Source organism: Furipterus horrens, unplaced genomic scaffold, assembly GCF_987537825.1.
Source record: "Furipterus horrens unplaced genomic scaffold, mFurHor1.1.pri manual_scaffold_15, whole genome shotgun sequence".
Classification (NCBI taxonomy): domain Eukaryota; kingdom Metazoa; phylum Chordata; class Mammalia; order Chiroptera; family Furipteridae; genus Furipterus; species Furipterus horrens.
The window spans coordinates 3554153-3573892 of record NW_028327185.1 but is presented as its reverse complement, the minus strand read 5'-3'; the positions used below and the strand labels follow the sequence as shown (position 1 = coordinate 3573892).

At 49.8% G+C, this 19740-nt stretch overlaps 1 protein-coding gene and 1 long non-coding RNA gene across 8 annotated transcripts; one reads left to right on the top strand and one right to left on the bottom strand.

The window, feature by feature from the left end:
- Nucleotides 1-890: 890 nt before the first annotated feature.
- LOC149992307 (uncharacterized) lies at nt 891-19294 on the top strand. Of its 4 annotated transcripts, XR_016508341.1 has the most exons (6): nt 891-923; nt 2898-2991; nt 17147-17270; nt 18285-18410; nt 18556-18724; nt 18896-19294. It is a non-coding gene; the product is annotated as an uncharacterized LOC149992307 (long non-coding RNA). The 4 variants fall into 4 exon arrangements; XR_016508342.1 differs by lacking the exon at nt 17147-17270; XR_016508340.1 differs by lacking the exons at nt 891-923; nt 2898-2991; nt 17147-17270 and adding an exon at nt 13148-13347.
- On the bottom strand, nt 7837-13979 carry GLRX2 (glutaredoxin 2). Of its 4 annotated transcripts, none has more exons than XM_090263520.1 (4): nt 13955-13979; nt 10437-10500; nt 8818-8994; nt 7837-8055 (listed from the first exon to the last, which is right to left on the bottom strand). In XM_090263520.1, the coding sequence occupies exons 2-4, from the start codon at nt 10497-10499 to the stop codon at nt 7915-7917; spliced, it is 381 nt and encodes a 126-aa protein (XP_090119646.1). In that variant the 5' UTR covers nt 10500; nt 13955-13979; the 3' UTR covers nt 7837-7914. The 4 variants fall into 4 exon arrangements, with proteins under 4 accessions (XP_090119646.1, XP_090119644.1, XP_090119645.1 ...); XM_090263518.1 differs by lacking the exon at nt 13955-13979 and adding an exon at nt 13498-13649; XM_090263519.1 differs by lacking the exon at nt 13955-13979 and adding an exon at nt 12907-12988.
- Nucleotides 19295-19740: the final 446 nt, after the last annotated feature.

The window sequence follows — 19740 nt, the reverse complement described above, 5'->3', positions numbered from 1 at the left end:
ACTAGCGCGTTCCACTAACCAGTCTGTTAAGAAGGTATTTTTTTCTATTTGTGTATATTAAACTTCTTTTCATTACGCTAAAGTGCATTATTTTCTTGACCATTATACCCCTTTGTGGGGAGGTTTAACGTGTTTAAATGCCAGTAACTTTGCTTATATCATGGTTGTCTAAGCTTGCACAGAACTAATTTTTATGTATTCTTTAGTAATTGAGAATTTATGCAGGATTTTAATAAATCCCTTATCACTTACATAAAAAGACAGACTAGTAAGTGTAAATTGAAGCCTTTTACATGCTTGGGGTTAAACCAGAGGGTTTCTGTTTTGGGGGTTCAAGGGGCTCCAATAGTGTTAGAATTTGTGTGGACACTGAGTTCTGCCTCATGGGAAACGTGGGCTCTGGGATTGACAGGAAACCTCCCTTTCGCCGCATTTGATCCGTTAGTGCTACAGTGTGCGGGCTTCCCGGCGGCCCGCAGTTTGTGGGGGTGTCAGTGCACCCCCACCCCAACCGCCCACCCCCAGAGAAACCACCGTTTCTGATGCCATTTTCTTTTTAATCCTCTGTCAGACGCTCGGTTTGACATCTCAGCTGTGTTCAGGTTGAATTTGAAGTTCAAAGAATCTAACAGAATTGTGTTAGTTTTGGAAATCTTCACACAAACCCAAGATCTTAATTTAAAAATCATAAACTGTTCTACCTTTTTATTCCTAATTGAAACGACAGTGTAAACATGTACGTTGTCCGGTTATATACTTTTCCTCTGGTGTTTTTAAACGGATATACTCCTGAGCTAACATGAAACCCCTCAGAGAAGCAAGGTTGCACGAGACCTTGAAAAGTGTAGCTCGGCCGACTTGAACGGGTTCGGGTTCGATGGGAGAAGGAGGGGAGACAGAACCAGAAGGAGCCACTGCAGACGGTAACTTTGTTTTCAAATTATAGAGCTAGAACAAGCCTTCGAAATGTAAAAGGTAAATTTTTTTTTAATGTAGGTTAGGGAGCCAGGGTCCCCGAAGTGTGTGTGGCCTTGGAGCACGGGATCCGGGGACCCTCGCTGCCGTCCCCGTGCGGCGCTCCCCGGCTGCCGAGCCACGCCGCAGCGAGTTTTGCGGCTGACGGTTTTCTCGCTGCTTTTGGACTCGGCTGACGAAAAGCAGCAAACGTGAGCGGCCGGGCCGTTCCAGGGGCTCATCTGTCCCGTCTGTGTGTGTGTGTGACAGAGACGGGGCTGGCCACACACACGGGGGCGACCCACCCACGCACCCACCCGACCAGGCGGTTTCCGTCGGGACGGTGAGGAGCGAGACTCCCGGGGACGGTGCGCTGGGGTCCGCTTTCCCTTCCGCTTTCCGTCCTCCCGCCTCCACGTGGTGGTGCAGCTCAGCCTTCGGGAGCCCGCGCCCTTGTACCGGGGGCTTCCCACTGGTTTATAGAACTTCCCTTTGAACCGTGGGCAGCGTCCGGGACGAATGGAGTGATCCTCTGTGGACCCTGCGGGAAACCCATCTCGGCCAACGCGTGCGGCTCCCGGGGAACGGCCTTCGGTAGCCGGGGCGTCACCGCATTCGCAGCCTCACGCACGCAGTGGGCAACCAGGGCCTCCCGAGACGAGGGCTGAAAAACTGTTAAGACTTTTACCTTTTCGGTGTTAGGAAATAATGTATGTACATGATCGCTGTAGGAGCAGAAAAACACAGAAGTCGTAAACATACCCTCTTACAGTTCATAGTAATCCTCAAGCACAATTAATGTCTTAATAACCTGTGTTCTGTAGAATATAGTCCTAAAAAAATAAAAACCTTTACCTCATTATGAATAAAATTACCCAAGCGGCAAAGAAGTCTTATTTTCTGAACTCCTTTTAGGATTACTGCTACATTAGTGTTTAGGGAAATGTTGCTTTAAAATTTTTTTAAGAAAAATTAACTATTTCCTAGAAAATATTTCTAGGATATAGTTGTAATTAATAAAACAAAAACTAATCTTAAAATTCTTACCCTTCCTTGTTAGTTAAAATTTTTGGAAATAACATGAATTAACACTGTCATATATTATTTAGTTTAGTAGCTCTTTTATAGGTATATTGGTGAGGAAGATGCTAGCAAGTGGAATTGAGTGTTACCCCTCTGGGAACTCGGTTTTTCTAACCTGTGTGATTGTACAGCCCAGTTTTCACCTACGTGATTCAGTTTCATTATCTTTACAAAGTAACATCTGATGCTCAGAACACAGGAAAATCACTTTTTTTAATATCTGTATAAAAGTTTAAATTGGGAGCAGGGCTTACAGTACAAATTAGAACTTAATATGTATTTTCAAAGACAAATGTTTTAGGAAAGTAGGCTCTATAGTTTTAAAAAACACTCCTTAGTGGGAAAATAGGGAAAAACAATTTCCATAGTGAGGGGCGAGTACTGACTTGAGAAGTCGCTCTTCTCTAATGAAGAGAAGGAATGATCTGTTCCAAGTCTAACACCCCCCAAGATGAGCCTAGAAAAACAAACTCAGTCCTCTCTCAACAAGGAGACACCATCCATAAACATTTGCTCAACTTTTTAAAATAACGGAAATTACAAATGATAGAACACTATTTTCCCAGGCTTCTTTTTTTTTTCTTTCCCATTATTTTGAGATTTTGGAAAAACAGTATAAAATTACTTTGGAAATGTAAGGCAGGATTCCTAAATAGATCTGAGGATCTGACAAATGAGCAGTGAAGCTACATCTGAACCATAAAGGGAGATCATCATGGTCAGTGATTGGGTCAATTTAAAAATAAGGTCTTAGCTAATTTGACCTACAGGTATTGTAGCCACCAGAACAAATTTCACAGTAAGTGATGTTTTTACAGTAAGTAATCAAAAATGAAACATTCTACTCTTGTATACCACAGGTTTGGACTGATTTGTTAAGGCAATATCCTGTTAGAAAAATGTCATATAGCCCCACTGTAAACGTGCACCAGGAAGAAGTAGGAAAAAAACAAGGTAAGCTATGGAAGGAGTCGCATTTACTGCATGGATTTTATTTACTATTTCCCTGACATTAGCTAATCCCTTATTTGTTGGAAGACATGCTTCTATTAAAACTGCTGACATTTTCGTCTTAGGTTTTCTTTTCCTAGTCTTGTTCTACCTGAGTGATAAAAAGAATGGTAGGAAGGAAAGTCACGCATATTTAGGCTTGGGATGAATCTTACAGATTGCTTTTCCGTAGATTTACGACCATATTTTTTTTTCACATTAATAATGGGCAAGACTCTCGGAACAATATATCGATATATTCTCTCCCCAAATCAAGTTATGTTGTATACCTTTTGCATTAGATATGTGCATAAATTCTGTGGCCTTTGAGTAAGATCAGTTATTGAGCCTTTGTTTGCAACTGTAGATGCCCCTCTCTCATAAAAAAGCCCTCTGGACCCTCACATTTGTGTAATTACGAAGACCACTGTCAGAGTCTTCGGTCTGCTGAGTGCCTCACTGTACTCATGTGGACGTGTGGCTGGTGGCATGGGTCTCTTAAATAACATATATTCCCCTTAACGGTTTTTAAATTGGTGAGCTCTTTCTTTGCTTTTGAAAACTTGCCATGAAGTTAATTTTAAAAATAATCCTGTGGTAATTTTTTCATGTAAAAAACATAATAGTTCAGCATACTATTTGAAAAAAATTATAATAAATTATACATTTCCCTAAACCCAGAAAATGCCAAATTATATGGAAATTGGCAGAAACATAAAGTAGAGGAGTTACGTTTCAGAATTCTAATACTGAAATTAGGGTGATAACTTTCAGAGAGCATGAAAATGAGAACACACAAACGCTGTTTCTTACCTAGAGAGATGTTTTTAACCTTATGAATATGTGATAATATTTGATTTTAAAGTTATTTAAATTTCAGTACTTTTAGGAGTTACTAGAATCTGTGCTTGCACTAAAGAAATAGTAAGTTAGCTATGTTGCTGCTGGTTTTGCTTAATGAACACTTGGTTAAAGGCTTACTATTTTATATTAATGGAAACTTGTTTAAATTACTTGTTAGACTTTTACTTGCAACAAAGTCTTTAGAATCCATGTACTGCCAACTGAAATTTTTAATAGTATACATTTGATGTACAGCGGGCAGGAGAAATGTTTTTGTTGCTCTGTTCCACACGTGAGCTATATGGTGTGACTACGCATAACTCTTACATGCACTTGGGTTCTATTTCTTCCTTCTATTGCCGGCTCCTGGTGATAATGAGATGATGAACTTCTCCAAGGGGGATGATAAATATATATGCACTTTTTTAAACTGGTTGGGGGAGAGGTGTTATCTAGGTCCAAATGTACATTTGCTTGTGCGAAGGCTTTGATTTTCCATACTTGACCACTGAGGCATATTTAAATTCCACACTAATGCCTGCATAGAATAAAATGTAAGTATGCAAGAGCCTTAAAGTGGAAAACGTGGGCTTTCTGACTGCCTTACGACCAGCTCTCCAGCACAGGCGTGCCAGTCTCTCTCCACGGGGTCTGTTCGTTCAGCGGTGCCTTAATAGCATTAGTGTTTCTGAAGGACAGAGCTCAGAGGGTCTTCTAGAGCTTCCCTCTTACGGGGTGCGTGGGGTTTAACTACAAGTTGTAAAACCTTATTGGACGTTAGTGGTTGAAGCTCCCGTTAAGATAATCTGGGACACTGACGTGTAATGCATACGTGACTGTTAGCACCAGTAATCTTTTGTGGTAGTTGGAGGGTTTTTTTATTGTTTTGTATAACATGCTATCCAAGAAGCTGGACTTTGTGTCAAACATCTCCAAGGACCAAGTTGCATATTTAAACTCTGAAAGAAATATACAGTTATACAGTTCCAAAAATGGTTAATTCTTACGGGATTTTTTCAAGACAAAAAATATTTTGTTTGAGCCTACAAGCAAATTTCATTCAAAAGAATGGCTGGTTTTAAAACATTGTACTGTTGCAATAAAAAGTATCCATGCCAGTGATTTGTTTCATTCCAGTCAATGTTTTACATTCATTTTGCCTTTCAAAGCAGGACTCTTAAAAACTGAAAGAAAACTTTAAATTGTGAAGCTGTGCGTAGAATTAAGATTTATAACAAGCGTCGTCTTAAAGGAAAGGAAGGACCAGATAAACTCACTGATGATGCTTGTTGGGTCTTCCAAGTCTCAGTGTCAGTAAAATACCCGACAGTGTGATTTTGCTGTTTCCGATCGCAGGTGGCGGGAGCAGCACTGATTTGTTCCTTTCACGCCAGTGATCTCAGCCGCCTGTGGAGCCCTTCCTTCCCTTGCCTCTCCGTCCTCGCAGAGCGCCGCCCCGGGGCTGAGCGCACGTGGGCGTGGGGACCTGCGCCCCATAAACGCAAGGCGCTTCCAGCGACTGCCTTCCGTTTCTCTAAAGAAATAATAATTTTAAGGTTATAATATGCCTCAGAAAATCGAAGGCTCTCCCTAATCTGCTTCATTTGAATGAGATGAAAATAAGGTTTTGGTAACGTTGGCGTCCCGGTGCCTCTTCGTAGACTGTCCCCTATGACTGTTTAAAACACGGACAAAATGCGGTCGGCTGGGGCTGCCTGTCCAGCGGTTCCAGCTGCGGGTCGGAACTGCGGGGTGCGAGCGACAGGCACGTTCTTAAGACACAAGTAACAGGATTTTTGTGGAAAGAAATCCGCTGAAGAGTTTCCTTTGGGAAAAGTTAACACAAGCCAGCCACGCAGATAAACCTTGGGTTTACAGACGTCTTTTCTGTCAGAATTCCCCCAGTTTTCTACACAGTCGGGAGCGCGAAGCTGGGAGGGGCACGACGGTGAGATTCTGTTACAGCAGCGGACGCGCCGAGTGCGGCCTCGCCCGCCCCGGCGGAGCAAACGCCGAAACCCTCCGCCCGCGGCCACGGGGGCACGTGCGGGCCGCGTCGCCGTCACATACCGCAGCGCGTGGGTGGGCCACGGGGGAGAGGAGGGAGCACGTGCGGGCCGCCATCACATACAACAGCGCCACGGCGCCACGTGGGCACGTGCATGGTCGCTGACGTCATCACGTACTGCAGCGCGGGCATTGGGCGGGGGGGCGGGGGGGTCACGTGCGGGGCCGACGTCACGTACAACAGCGCCGGGGCAGCACGTGGGCACGTGCGGGGTCGCCGTCGTCGTCGTCACGTACTGCAGCGCGTGGGCGGGCACGAGGGCACGGGGCCGCGGCGGTCACCCATAGAGCCGTGGCTCGGACCTGGAGAAACCCTACTCCTGGGTCCCCCCAAACCAGGCGACACCCCAGCCCTCTCCTGCAGTTACACGTCCATCCGAAACATGAATGTGAAGTTCCAGAAGTGAGCCGTCCGGGTAAGTCGCGCGCCGTTCGGAGCAGTGTGACGAGGTCGCCGCCGGTCGCCGGCCCAGCGCCCAGACCTCGGTCAGCGCCGGCCCGCAGAGCAGGAGGGGCGAGAGAAGGTGAGCGCGCGACAGCGGGGCCGGGACGCGGCCTGCGGAACCTCGGTACAGGGCGTTGTCGCGACCGTCGCCTCAGTCGCTGTGAGCCCCTCTCTGCGCCTCGCTTGTGCCCAAAGCGCCATCCGGGGCACGTGCGCGCAGGGCGGGGCGCCGCTGGGTCTGTCCCCGCGGTGTCGCGTAGCCGGGGCTGCGATGCTGAGCCGTCGGCATTGTGATGTCACCACGTACGCGAGTCCGCTCTGCCTTTTATGAAAACCGACGCAGGGCGGCGCGGCCCGGAGGGCGCCGTGGGCCGGAGACGCGGGGGTGCCCCCCCCTCGCTGGTCCTGCTGGTCAGTGTCCCTGCGCTCGGGTGGCTCGTGCGCGCTCAGAAGACAGTGGCGCGGTGCTGCGTCCCCAGCCACGGCCCGCCCTCCGCCCACGCACAGCCGGTCACGCAGAACCCCCGGGTCGCCTGTCCTCGTGGGGTTTCACAGGTTCGATTCAGCCAGACTGGCTCTAATCCCCAACGCGCTCCCCAAGGCCAGGATGGGGCGCAGGGGTCCAGCCGGCTCACCTGCGGGGTTGCCGCGGCCGCCTGCCCGTCCTCGGGTCTCCTCCCGGGGAGCCCCCCGGCCTTGGCGGACAGTGCGCCCGGAGGGGCTAAAGGCTGTGTGTGTGTTAGAAACCCCGGGATCACGCCCGGTCCCGCTGACAGCGCAGCAGGCGCAGGGCACTTCTCGTGACGCGGTGCGGAACAGCGAGCGCTCCGTGCTCCGTTCTGTGGGGGCTAAAGAGTGTACTTTGCTCCCCGCTTCGGGGTTCTTGTGGCGGCGCTATCGGGGGGACTCCCTCCGCCGTGCTGACCGGGAGGTTCCGGACCGACTGGCTACCCTTCCGTTCTTGGGGGGGCTGGACCTGCCGTTAGGTTAGGGGTCGGGTCTTGGTTTGGTGACGCCGGGGTAGCAAATGGACTCTGCTTGGTACCTGTTGTCTTTGCACACAGCCCACAGGGACATTTCTGTTCTTTACAGCTACCAAGTAATTAACTTGGTTTCTCTGAAGTTTTGTTCCGTCCCACCAATTTAATATCCCTTCTCTGGCTGCAGGCGTGCAGTGCAGGCTTGTCCCAGGGCAGGACAAGGGCACGTCCCTGCCCCGGTCACAGCTGTATTATGTGAGAGCCTTAGATCAGAGAGAGATCACCCATCAGTCCTCACCAGTAAGACCTATAAAAGGTAAGGCGGTGAATCCTTCTGAACCGTGTACACAATAAGGAATCCCAGATTTGTAAAATTCACGTATAAATTCCTAATAAAACACTTCCCTTTTGACCCAACTCCATTCCTTCGGTTTTAAGTATCGTCTCTTTTCCTCAGAAATAGGCAAGCAGGAAGACGAGGTTTCTGCAGCGATTTATTGGTCGTTATTTGTACAGCCTTTGCACGGTGGTAGCCCCCCCACACAAAAACCCTCAGACACCGCCCCGGAGGTCCTTGCTCCTCTTTTTTAAATCGCACTGATGGACCAGTGGAAGCAACTTCCCCTCCTGGTGAAGCCTGTGCGTGTCGGTGGCACCTCCAATAAACGCTCCGTTGACAAATATTCTTGGAACCTGTTGTGTGAATGAGATCGGTGTCACCCTAGTGTCATCAGTCAAGGACCACTCCACACGAGAATGACCGAGGCTCACAGGCTGGGCGCTGTCACGGGCCAGGCACCCCACTGAGGAAGCTTTCCCCCAAATCAGATTTCAGTCTTTCCACCCTGGGGTGAGGGGCAGTTTTTAGCCTTATCACGGAGGGAAGTGAGCCGCAGGCACTTGTCCCAGGTCACAGTCACGTAAATGACGGAGCTGCGGTTTGAATCTGGGACAGTCTGCCTCCCCAAGCCCTTTCTCCAATTGGTGTTTGAGTTCCTTACAGTTGTCTCTAAAGGGGGGAGTACCCTCTACCTTTCCTCCGTGCACTGAAGAAGGAAAACAGCTGCACTGTGTCATTTTCTGATGATGCATATCATGGAAAATGCAAATTTCAAGAATCTAAGAACATGGAGGTACTGGAACAATCACTGAAGACTGGCCCCTGGGCTGTGCCGTCCCAGTGAGGGAGGGAGCTCCGGGAGGACCTCTGAGAGTCACAGACAAGCGCTCATGGCTCCCCCACACGCCGCTGCGGCGGTCAGACGCAAACGGCAATAAAAATACAACAAATTAACTCTGCCGAGTCCATTCTATCAACCTGGTTCCCGCATCCGCCCTTTCTTGATCAAGGCCAGACTCTCAGGGAATGTCTGGGCCCCATTTCCTAACGCAGAGTGACCCCCTGCCCAGGTCACCACCTCCTTGGTGGGACAGCCCCACAGAGGACGGACTCACGGTTCTGTCTCCAGTCATTTTGTAAAGCGCGTCTTGGAACTGGCTCCCGTGCTCCAGCATGTCCAGCTCCACCGCTTTGTAGTTGACGTTCATGTCTTGGAAAAGCCGTTTTGCCATCGTACAGTAAGAACAAGACGTTTTTGAGAAAATCACGACGCAGTTGTCAGAAATGGTTTCCTGGAGGAAAGCAAACAGCCAGCCGTTTCAGCGGCAGACGCCGCCTTTGGGGGGAAATGGCACCGTGGGAAGGGGGAGTTCCGGGGCCTCGCAGCTGGCCCAGGGCTCCAACCAAGTCTCCCGCACCTGCTTCCTCACGGTGGCCTGAGAACCGCGGCGGCCACTTCAGAGCAAGTCTTATGGGGAAAACGGGACGTAACAGACGGAGCGTCGGCAGAAGAGTAACAGGGAACGACCGCGGCCGACCCCCACACAGCACGTGCTTCCGTGTGCCCGATGCGCGCTCAGCGGCCCAGCCTGGCCAGCCCTTACGACCCCGAGCTGGGGCTTCCCCCGTGAGGCGCAGAGGAAGGCGAGTAACTCACTGGCCTCAGCTACTCAGTGGCAGAGCCGGGATTTGAACCCTGCAAGTCTGGTTACGTGGCTCACGAGCAGCACCTCCAGGATAAAGGCCCGAATCAGAAAGCAGTGTCCCCAGGCAAAGCGATTCAGAAGTTACATCCACTCCTGGGTGTCAGAAGGGTTCCGAGTCCCTGTCCCGCTGCCTGCAAGGCGGTCTGTTTGTAAGCTTTCCCGTCTGCGTAGAAGCCTTTCTCAGGGAGAGCCGGCCAGACCAGAGGAGCAGGAATGAAAAGTGAGGCTGAGACGGTCACCATACTGGGATCTGGCCCCGCGGGTCCCAGCATCACAGCCTCAGAACACGGGCGCACGCAGGCCGTCCGAGAGGGGCAGGGGCACCCGGGGTGCTGGGCAGAGGACAGGCACGGAGCACGGGCTCCAGGGAGCTGGGACTCTCCCGCTCACCTCTCCTCAACCCCTCCTGGCCGAGCAGGTCCAGACCGTGTGCTCTTATTCTAGAAGAGGCGCTTCCCTCCCAGGAGGCTCCTAGCGCTGCTGTGACACCAACAGCTGAGAGCGAACACGCTTTCAGCCAGAGAAACGCACGGCAAGACCGTTCTGTGCGCGGCGGGGAGCGCGGAGGAACAGCTGTCGGCTGCAAGCCTGAGGCACCGTCTAAGGCAGGGTTAGCCGGGCTTTGCAGTTTAAGAGAGGGAGAAAAGGCTGAACACAGCAGTGCGCAGTGTGCCCGGCAGTCTGTTAGCAGAGCCCTTCCGGCTTCGAGGTGCTGTGTTCCCGCTGCAGCTTCGCAGGCGGAGGGAACGCAGGGCCCCTGGCGGAGGGCAGTCCGACCCCGGGGGTGGGGCGTGGCGGACAGGAGCTGCCCACGTGGGCCCACTAAGGGTAAGTCTCATCGGTTCTAACTACCAGATGACACAGAACTCACATGGATTATTGTGACCGCCATTTTAATGTGTGTATGTTAGTTGAGTAATTCAGTCGCTGCGCTATGTCAAGTCTGGCACTGAGCCAGCACGTTCACGGTGTGAGACGCAATCCTTTTTCCGCCCCGGACCCTGCTCCCCGCCTCCCACCTCACTCACTTGGATCTGACTTGCCGGAGTAGCTGCCGGTGTCCCCCAGGGCGATGACGTGCTGTTCCCCATCCTGGAAGGAAGTGTTGAAGGTAGCTCAGTTTACTAAACAGTGACGATAATGAATCAGATGAGATGCATTTGAAGCAAACCTAATATGCAACATTTATATCCAGACTTACGAAACAGGAGAAAAAGGTTTTACTTATTATCAGTCCAAAACAGCCGTTTTCTTGTTTACTAAAACCAAAAGGGCCTGTGGGCTTCTCTCGTGCTCTTAACTGTCTGATAAAACCACATTTGCTGTGTTAGGGCCTGGCGCCACATTTCAGAAAGACTGTCCTAACGAGTGGCCCCTGGCCTGACTACTGGTTAAAAAATACAGCTCCCACCATGACCAGCACGGCTCAGTGGGTAGGACGTCGTCCCGCAAAGCAAAAGGTCGCAGGTTCGATTCCCAGTCAGGGCACAGGCCTGGGTTGTGGGCCAGGTCCCCAGCTGGGGGCGAGTACCAGAAGCAACAGATCAATGTATCTCTTGCACCTCTGTTTCTCTTCCTCTCTCTCTAAAAATAAGTAAAGTCATAAATATATATGTGTGTATGTGTGTGTGTGTATACACACACACACACACACACACACAAACACTGTGGAACAGAACCTACAAAGGTTCAAAGATTTTACAGATATTCAATTATACTGTTGTGCACTTGAAATATGAATTAACTAATTTTGCCTCAATAAATTAAAAAAAATTAAAAATGGAAAACACAATGGTTTTAAAAGTGGAAAATAATACAAGGAAATTAAGGTACCTCTACCACAATGATCCATAGCTCCAAGTTTCCCAACCTGTACATTGGGAACGGCATTCTCTCCCACCTCAGAGGGTTTTGTGAAGGTTAAATGAATTGTTATACAGAAAACAGAACAGTGCCTTGAACACAGTAAATGCTCAATGTTTGATGTTGCTGGTATTATTTCCTGACTACAGGGGCTCTCATTATCTCGGTATTTACCACCTAAAACCTTGCTACTGAGAGATCGTAACAAGGCATTCATTTTAACAGGAAAATGTTCACTAAAAAATTGTTTAATATCATCACATATCTCGGCCTATCTCCAGAACCTTTCGCTATAAACTTACTTTCTTTTCTTTTATTTAAATTGTAATTTATTAATATTCAGAGAGAAAGGAAGGAGGAAGAGAGATTTGTTTTTCTACTTATTTATGCATTCATTGGTTGATTCTTGGGGATTGAACCCACGACCTTAGCATATGGGGATGATGCTTTAACCAACTGAGCTACCAGCCCAGGACCACTTACTCTTTCTTGATCAGCCAGGCTCGACGGCATGGCTGGAAAAATACCAAACATCACAAGGCAAACCATTGCAGAGTGAAATTACTTGTGAAAGGGTTATAAGCTAAGAGAGCCTTCAAAAAAGAATCACTCAAGTTTGTAGGGATTAAGAGAGTAAAATAATGAATTAAAGCTTCAAATAGTTCAGAAATTATCTTTTTGTTGCAAAACTCGTTTTGATAGATTTCTCCCTCCGAACCTTATTCACCATGAGTGCACATTCTTTTATTGTGAGTGCACTTAAAATGTAAATGTTGTTAAATATAAAAGCTACATTTTATGTTTAGTTTCCTCTTTTAAAAGGTACCCATCAAAACTTTTTTTACTGTATAGCATGAAACTGTAGTACTTTAACAACCCACTTTAAATGGCTTTTTACAGATTATGTTTGCATATAACCATGCTATACACTTAGAATAAGGAAGCTATAGAAAGACCCCCTTCAGTAATAATGAAGAGTTAGAGACAGAAAACACTCCAAGGAAACATTATAACTAAAACTCCCCGAGTTTACAATCTATTGCTTCTTGCTTTTCCCTAGTTTAGCAGGGAAATCTTCGCGACAAAAAGGGCCTGTGCGCCTATCTCAGAGGGCAGGTGGGGGGGCCCCAGGAGAAGCAAGTTAGGGAGTCGGCAGCCAACTTGGCAGAAGCGCAGCTTTCAGTAAAAAGCAGGTAGGTTCCTGGAGCCTAACCCTGAAACGAAAGGAGGTCCATTGGTGCTGGCCGGGACCTAAGCAGGTTTATCAGCCAAGAAGGCAAGGCCCTTCCATCGCGAGTCCGGCTCGCGTTCGGCAAACCCGACCCGTGCGCCGCCGCAGTCGCTGCTCACCCAGGTCCTTCCTGGGGTTCTCTTGGGGGTGAGAGCCCGCGGGAGGTGCGTTCTGACCCGTCACGCCCTTCCCTGCCAAACGCGGGTTTGTGGAAGGGGCCTTGCTCCTTCATTCCTGGTGAGCTGGCAGAAGTTGCCGCCTGCTAAGGACAGGGACGTGACGGGTGCACACGGACGTTTCACGGCAGCAGGGAAGCAGCGCCCGCTGGCCCGGCCGCAGGCCCGGAGCGCGCGGCGGGCACACGGCTCCGTGCCCTAGGAGCGCACGGCACTGGGAAAACACACCTTCGGGGCCGCCAGGGTCGGCCGGCCACACGGCCACGGCGGGCGGGCGGCACCTTCCCCGAGCCTTGCAGTGAGAGCGCCCAGCGCCAGCGGGGGGAGGTCCCGCCCAGGGGGAGAGGGAGGCCGCAGCCCGCGGGCACGGGGGCCAGGGCAGGCGCCGCCCTCGGTGCAGCCAAAGCGACTCCGTGTCAATGTCACACAGGCCATGTCCGCAAGGACGCGGCCACCAGCAGGAAGCGCCCCCCTCACTTCCTGCGGCGTTGGCAACTGACCGCGCTCGGCGCGCCGTCACGGCGCACTTCCAGGCCGCAGCGGCGGAGCCGTTGGTCGGCGTGTCCGGAGACCGAGCCAGCACTCGCCGGGGGTCCGCAGTCACGGGTTATTAGGGCACCTCGGGTTCTCTCCGCAGCCACGCAGGGCGCGGAGCCCAAGCGGACACGGGCAAGTATTGCGAGGCTCGCTCAGTTGCTCAGGGCACCACCCTCTCCCCACCCTTTCGGGGACCCGCTGGCTGGGCGCCGGGAGAAGAGGTGCGAGGCCTCCGCGCCCCGCGGAGCCCGCCCTGCCCGGCTTGCCAGTCGCGCCCCGTACCTCGAGGCGGCCGCGCCGAGCCGGCCCGCCAAGCCGCTCCCGCTTCGGGAGAGCAGCCTCCCTGCCAGGGCCGCGCGCCGCCAGATCATGGTCCGAGCGCGGGGCCGGGACCGCGGCAAGCGGAGGCGATGGAGCTCACCGCGGCCCGGGAGAGCCAGCCTCCGCCGGTAGGCCCCGCCCCCGCACGCCAGGGCACGCCCCGCACGCAACGCAAACGACCCCTCGCGTTCGACCACGCCCACGCGCAAGGCCCCGCCCTCTCAGCGCGGCCACGCCCCCTGTGGCCCCGCCCCCGCGTTCCTGGCCCTCCCCGCTTCTGCGCCGCAGCAGGTGTCGGGGGCGCGGTCGCGAGGCTCTGCCTCTGCGGTGGTCCCTGTGCTGCGGCCCCGGGGCACGGAGTTCGGCCAGAGTCCCTCCCTTGTATAAGCAGCCGCCCGATTCCCCGCCGGTGTCGCACCTGTGCGTCTCCAGGTCTTGTCCAAACCCCACACCTGTCTCAGCGTTGGGGACGCCTTTCGGAGAGGCTCAAAGGCGCGTGGGGGCAGTGCGTGGGGCGGTGGCCCACATTCTGGCCAAGCAGAGAAGAAAGATAATGACGGTCCCGACGAGTCCACATGCCTAGCATGTTTACCTAAGGATGACACCGTCGTCAGAACTTGCTGTCGGACGGGTCTCGGCGCCTAAATAGGTCCGTCTTAAAGGAAGGCCGCTGTCGGAGAGCCCTTGGCGTCTTGGGAATGTTGGACTTCACATTCACAATTGAAAGAAGAAACTGATCCAGTGTGGGCTGTTCCCTCCAAAGAACTCGAAATAAAAGCGGAATGAGAAAACAAAACTTAAAAGCGCCCAGAAGCGTGTCGCCATGGCTTCGAATACAGGCCAGTGCTTCTAACGACAGAACGGCTACACGGGCCTGGTGCTAACAGCCCCCTGGGGTGCCTATAGCATGAAGTGGGCAGGCCTTTATGTTTACGTGCTGAGGACATTTAAATCTAGTTCAAGGCCACAGAGCGGATGGTATGCCTACCATTTTGAACAATTAGAATAATCCAGACGTTTTTTCAATCCTTCATGCTCAACTAGCTAAGTTTAAGATTCATGTTACCAAGATACCAAATTAGAACGTCTGTTTTTGACAGTTGTTTTTTTCAAGTGGTCTGTTCTTTATGCTTCATAAAAGAGGGAAAGTTGGCTACAAAAAGACCCCAAAAAGTGTGAAGCCATTCTTCATAAATCCAAAATTAACATTAAAAGTTAAGATATGTTATTTGTAGTGTTTTGGGATTTTGTTTTGTTTTGATCGAAAGATAGCTATTTAGGAAATGTGCTATGTTCTTTTAGTTTTGACGTAGACTTTTACCTTATGTGCCTCAAATTGTTTTACAAAATAAAGACCATTATGAGGTAAAACAATTATGTCATAATTTTAATATAGTAGAGGTGGCTTATGCGTAAGTACAGAATTCATTGGGCAGATTTTTTAAAAAGGGGATCTCAAAAGGAAAGTATTCCAGACAAAAATGTTATGCAGATTAGGCATATTATAATTTTCAACTTTGTGATTGGGTAGTTCCAGAAGTGATGGTTTTTGGTCATAACTGTGATGTCTACAATAGCACGTTAAGAACAATGCAGGCTGGTCTGTTCGTTTGCGTGCCTGGTATGAACATAGTGGGGGACGGCCAGGAGAGGTTGATCAAGAATGTACTGATAAATACAGCCTCATGAGTTCTATAATCTTTTCATGGCTCCACATGGTAATATTTAAACCAATTGACATATCTTTACCCTTTTTTTCAAACTCGTATGTCATTGTTTTAATTGCCAATTAAAACTCACATGTGTTGTTTGACAGCAAGAGCGGGTTTGTGCCAGGCCTAGGGTTAGAAGCCACTCAAGTCCATAAATTATGAAATCTTTTACTCGAAAGGGCCCTCGAGGGAGGTACTCTACAGTCGGGCTAATTCGTGGACCTTAAGCCTCTAGGAAGCTCACAAATTCTTCCTCTGAAGAACTTTTCACAAAAGGGCGAGGTTGTGAGCCCTCAAGAGTCAGGTATCGTATTAGCTCCCTAGGGCGGCTCTGACTTAGGACCACAGACTCCACAGACCAGAAGTTTATTCTCTCACAGCTCCGGGTGCTGGAAATGCAAAAGCTGGCAGGGAGGTGCCCCCTCCAGAGGCTACGCTACAGGAGAGTTCATTCCTTCCTCTCCCACCTTCCGGGGGCTCCAGGTGTGCCCGGCCTTTCGTCACCTGTGGCCACATCTCTTCAGCCACTGCTTCCATCTTCGCATTGCCTTCTCCTGTTTGTCCTTGATGAGGACACTTGTCGATCAGATTTAGTACCCACCTGAACAATCCGGGACCAACTCCTCCAGGTCCTAAACAATTTACACCTATCTGCAAAGACGCAGTTTCCAGGGATTTGATCGAAATCTGTTTTCTTGGGGGAGGACCATTTTTTCAGCCCACGTAACCTAAAGCTGCCTAGAGGAAGCCCGTCGTTTCATTCACGTTTGTGTATTTCGTCAAAAGTCTGTGGATTGTGCGCGTCACTGCCGTTGTTTCCGTTGTGCGGTGTGGCTTCCTCCTCGCCCGTGTCAATGGCTGCCGTAGGCAGTTCGCAGACCAGCTGCCTGCCCGTAACAGGGAACACTCCGCCGTCCCTCCAATTTGGTGAACGCGGTGTGACACTCCTGGCTCATAAAGCTGTGTCCTGTTTTGACTCTGGCATCACTGCTGAATACCCCGCTCTGGTGAGGTGAAAACAGATGGACGTGTGCTCAGACTGCCTTAGCCCGAACAATGTCTCTCCCTTGTGTTTTTCCCCCAAATATGCTGCAGCGCTAATTACAATCCCGTTAGTCTAAAACCGTTGCGGAAATGCACCGTAAGCTTTTTGGCATTATAAATTTCTCATTTGGCGAGAACAAAGATTCTTATTTCACAGAAGCGCTAGAGAAGGATGCTCGCTTTCCAAAGCTCTGACACCGACCGGGTGTTCTACAGTTCAGTCCAAGGCCGGCGTCCGGCATCCGGCTACCTGCAGTTCTGTCGGGCCACCTACAGATGTAGGCGTTACTGTGACCTCCCTCAGGTTCAATGATCTGCTAGGAAAACTCACAACATTCAGGAAAGGGCTGTACTTACAAATATAGTTTTGATTCGAAGGCTGTAACTCAGGAACAGCCAAATGGAAGAGACGCGTGGGGAGGTTGGGGGAACACCCCTCCGTGGCTCCCGCCAATCAGATGCTGCCCCCAAACCTTGCCACTCAAGAGTTTCCATCGAAGCGTCATTGCATAAGCACGATGGATTAAATCAGTGGCAAGAACTCGGCCTCCAGCCCCCTCTCCCCTCCAGAGGGGTTTTGGGGGTGGGGGGTGGGGTGTTGAAAGTCCAGCCATTAAGCACAGCTATCCACTCCCTTGAAACTAAATAAGGAGTCCCCAGGAATCACCTCATTAACATCAACTCAGGTACACCGGAAAGGGACTTGTTCTGAATAACAAGAGACTGCAACCCCTCAGGAAATTCCAGGGTTTTAGGAGCTCTTGCCAGGAACCAGACCAGGAGCAAAAAGCAACTGTATATACACATGTACCACAAGGATCTTGCTGGTTTTTTTGTTTGTTTGTATTTTATAGAAACCCAGGGGTTAAAAGCTGTAACTAACGAAGGTGTCAGATGTTTGAATTTCTTATACTCAGAAGGCACATTGTTCAGGTTCCTGACTCAAGAATGAAACGAATAAGGAGATGTCATCGTTAGGTAATGTCCAGCTGCATAGTACACGTGGAACGGTTAATGATTTTCTCGGAAATTGTAAACGGCAAACTGAAAGGTGTGTCAGTGCTTTGAGCTCAGAGGACAGGGACAGATCATATTTTGTACCTTATGAAAGGATTGGGAGGGTTATTCCTAAACCAAGTGTGCCCTGGCTATATTTCTGAAGGAAATAAAAGCTATGTCATTCATTAGGGGAACTCCTGGTAAAGTGTGTGGTAACTACCCCTTCTGTTCCCTCAAGGGTTAGCATCTGGGAGATCCAGGCGGTTTTACCAGGAGGCTGGGAACGCCACCTGGTGCTGCAGTAAGAGCTGGAGGGCACCCCAACACAGGCAAAACCTCCCCAGTCAGGCTCCAATGACTGGGAGCTGCTGGTAAAACTCAGCTGTGTCTGGGAAGTAGGAAAACAGTATCTCTCACTTTTCTAAAGCTAGCCTGGTTTGGCAGGGGGAGGCAGAACTATGGGCTTGTGGGTGTTTTAAAGAAAATGAGACTTAATGGCAGAAATCCACTAATAATCTAAATCTGTATAACCTTTAAATAAACAATTATTTTTCTTTTCACCAAAAAAAAAAAAAAGAAAGATTTAGCATCCAGTATGTTCTAACCAAAGTATTTGTTTTTATTTTCTTAAAGTACTTCCTTCCTTCTATAAATATCATTTCTATATCCATAAAATGTGTGTCCGTACACTGGGTCAATACACTGGATGACAAGAGCAGAAAACATGCTTTCGCTTGACGTGTGAGCAAATAATTTATTTTAACAATCTCGGGTGGTCTCTGGGCCTTGGACTAGACAAACCAATAGCTCAGAGTGCCATGCGGTGTTGAACAGACAGCACTCAGTGAGCACTGCTTCCCGACCTTTGCATTCTGGAGTTCATTTTTTTCTCTTTGTATAGAGTTCAGCATTGCTTTGCCTTGTCCATTTTCTCTTGTCAAGAGGGGGCCAACCTTGTATTCTTCTTCTCACTTTCTTTTCTTTTGAATTCAGAGAGAATAGTTTCAACCTCACTGGTGAATATAATCATACTGGAGACTGGAAACTCATGGAACAGTATAGAAAGTTTCAACCATTGATGCCGGGGACTGAAGCATGTGTCTCGTACATTTAATAGAGGCAAGTTCACATCCATAATTGAGTAACATCATCTGGTTCAGACTGAAGACTGAGAAATGTCAGTGGCATTTCAAAAACTGGGGTGGTCGCATTCCACTGATGCTCTAACTCTATGATGTAATGATGGGTACACCTCTCTCCCCAGTGTGTTCCTGGGGAGCTCTCTTCCAAGGTCACCAGCAGAAATGAAGTTTCCATCAAGGTTCAACGGACACTCTCACCACCACAGACTGAGACCCTCAACTGTCTCGTTTGAACATCTGAAATTTCTTGTGTCCCTCTTCGCTTAAGGCCATCAGACCTGGAGGGAGGAGGTAAATTTATGCTTAACTGAGCTCCGGCATTTTGTCAGGTCCTTCACACTGGCTGTTACTTTATTTTCTTTCCGAGGAAGAAGTCTCCTGGGACCCTTCTGACCAGATGTGTGGTGTTCACTTGTGAAATTGTTTTCTAGCCTCTAACACTTTCCTCCTGTCATCTGTCAGGTTGTCTGTTAGAGGGCAAGTCTATCGGAAGCGGTTCAGGCAGAGACCCTACAAGTCCGTCCTTGCGCTGGCCCCGGAGGTCTCCTTTGAGCCAGCTTTGCCTCGAGTCTCCTTTCCAAAGTGAAATAAAGATGTCCTCCCCAGCCTCGTCTCCGTGACCCTGCTCTGTGTAACTTCACCCGCCCAAAAGCAGGAGGTGCGCCCGACCTGTGTTTGAGGACGATCAGCCTTTGGCCGACTTCCAGAGACGGGAGGCTGGGCCAGCAGCCCCTCTCCGGGACACTGCTGCTCCCGCAGGACCTTCTCCTCTGAAAGCGGCCACCTCCGCGCCCGCCTCCCGCGTTTCCCCACTGGGGTCGCTCGTCCGCTCACCTCGCCCGCCGGCAGTCGCGCCAGGGACAGCTAAGAACTGCACTAGCCCTCTGACTGTTTTTGACAAGAACAAGATGGTTCACTTAACAGGTGTGTTAGAACAAAAATAAAAGAAACCCTCATGAGGAAACTGTCTTGTTTGTGTACAAGAAAGAGAATTTTAAATTTAAAGTAGGAGACACTCCCTCCTTCACACCCATGCTTTGAAGGCTGATAAGGTTGGCCTTTTCATTGTATGACCTGATAACATTCTCAAGGGCCCAACTTGTTCTTTAAATCGACCATAGTAACACTGTGTGTGTGTGTGTGTGTGTGTGTGTGCATTGCCTCTAAATATGTCTTCAGATGCTTACTTTTTAAAAATTCCTTAAAAAAAAAACAAAACTGATTCCAGAGAGAAGAGAAGGGGGGGGGGAGACAGGGAGAGAAACAGCAATGTGAGGGAGAATTGCCCACTCCCAGGGCCCACTGAG

What these genes read in the sequence shown, in the direction of transcription:
- GLRX2 (XM_090263517.1), bottom strand. Translation starts at nt 12,734, where the DNA reads ATGAAGGAGCAAGGCCCCTTCCACAAACCCGCGTTTGGCAGGGAAGGG. An exon ending in GAACCCCAGGAAGGACCTGG is followed by an intron (nt 10,501 to 12,621) that starts GTGAGCAGCGAC and finishes ACTTCCTTCCAG; the next exon opens with GATGGGGAACAGCACGTCAT. An exon ending in CTCCGGCAAGTCAGATCCAA is followed by an intron (nt 8,995 to 10,436) that starts GTGAGTGAGGTG and finishes GCTTTCCTCCAG; the next exon opens with GAAACCATTTCTGACAACTG.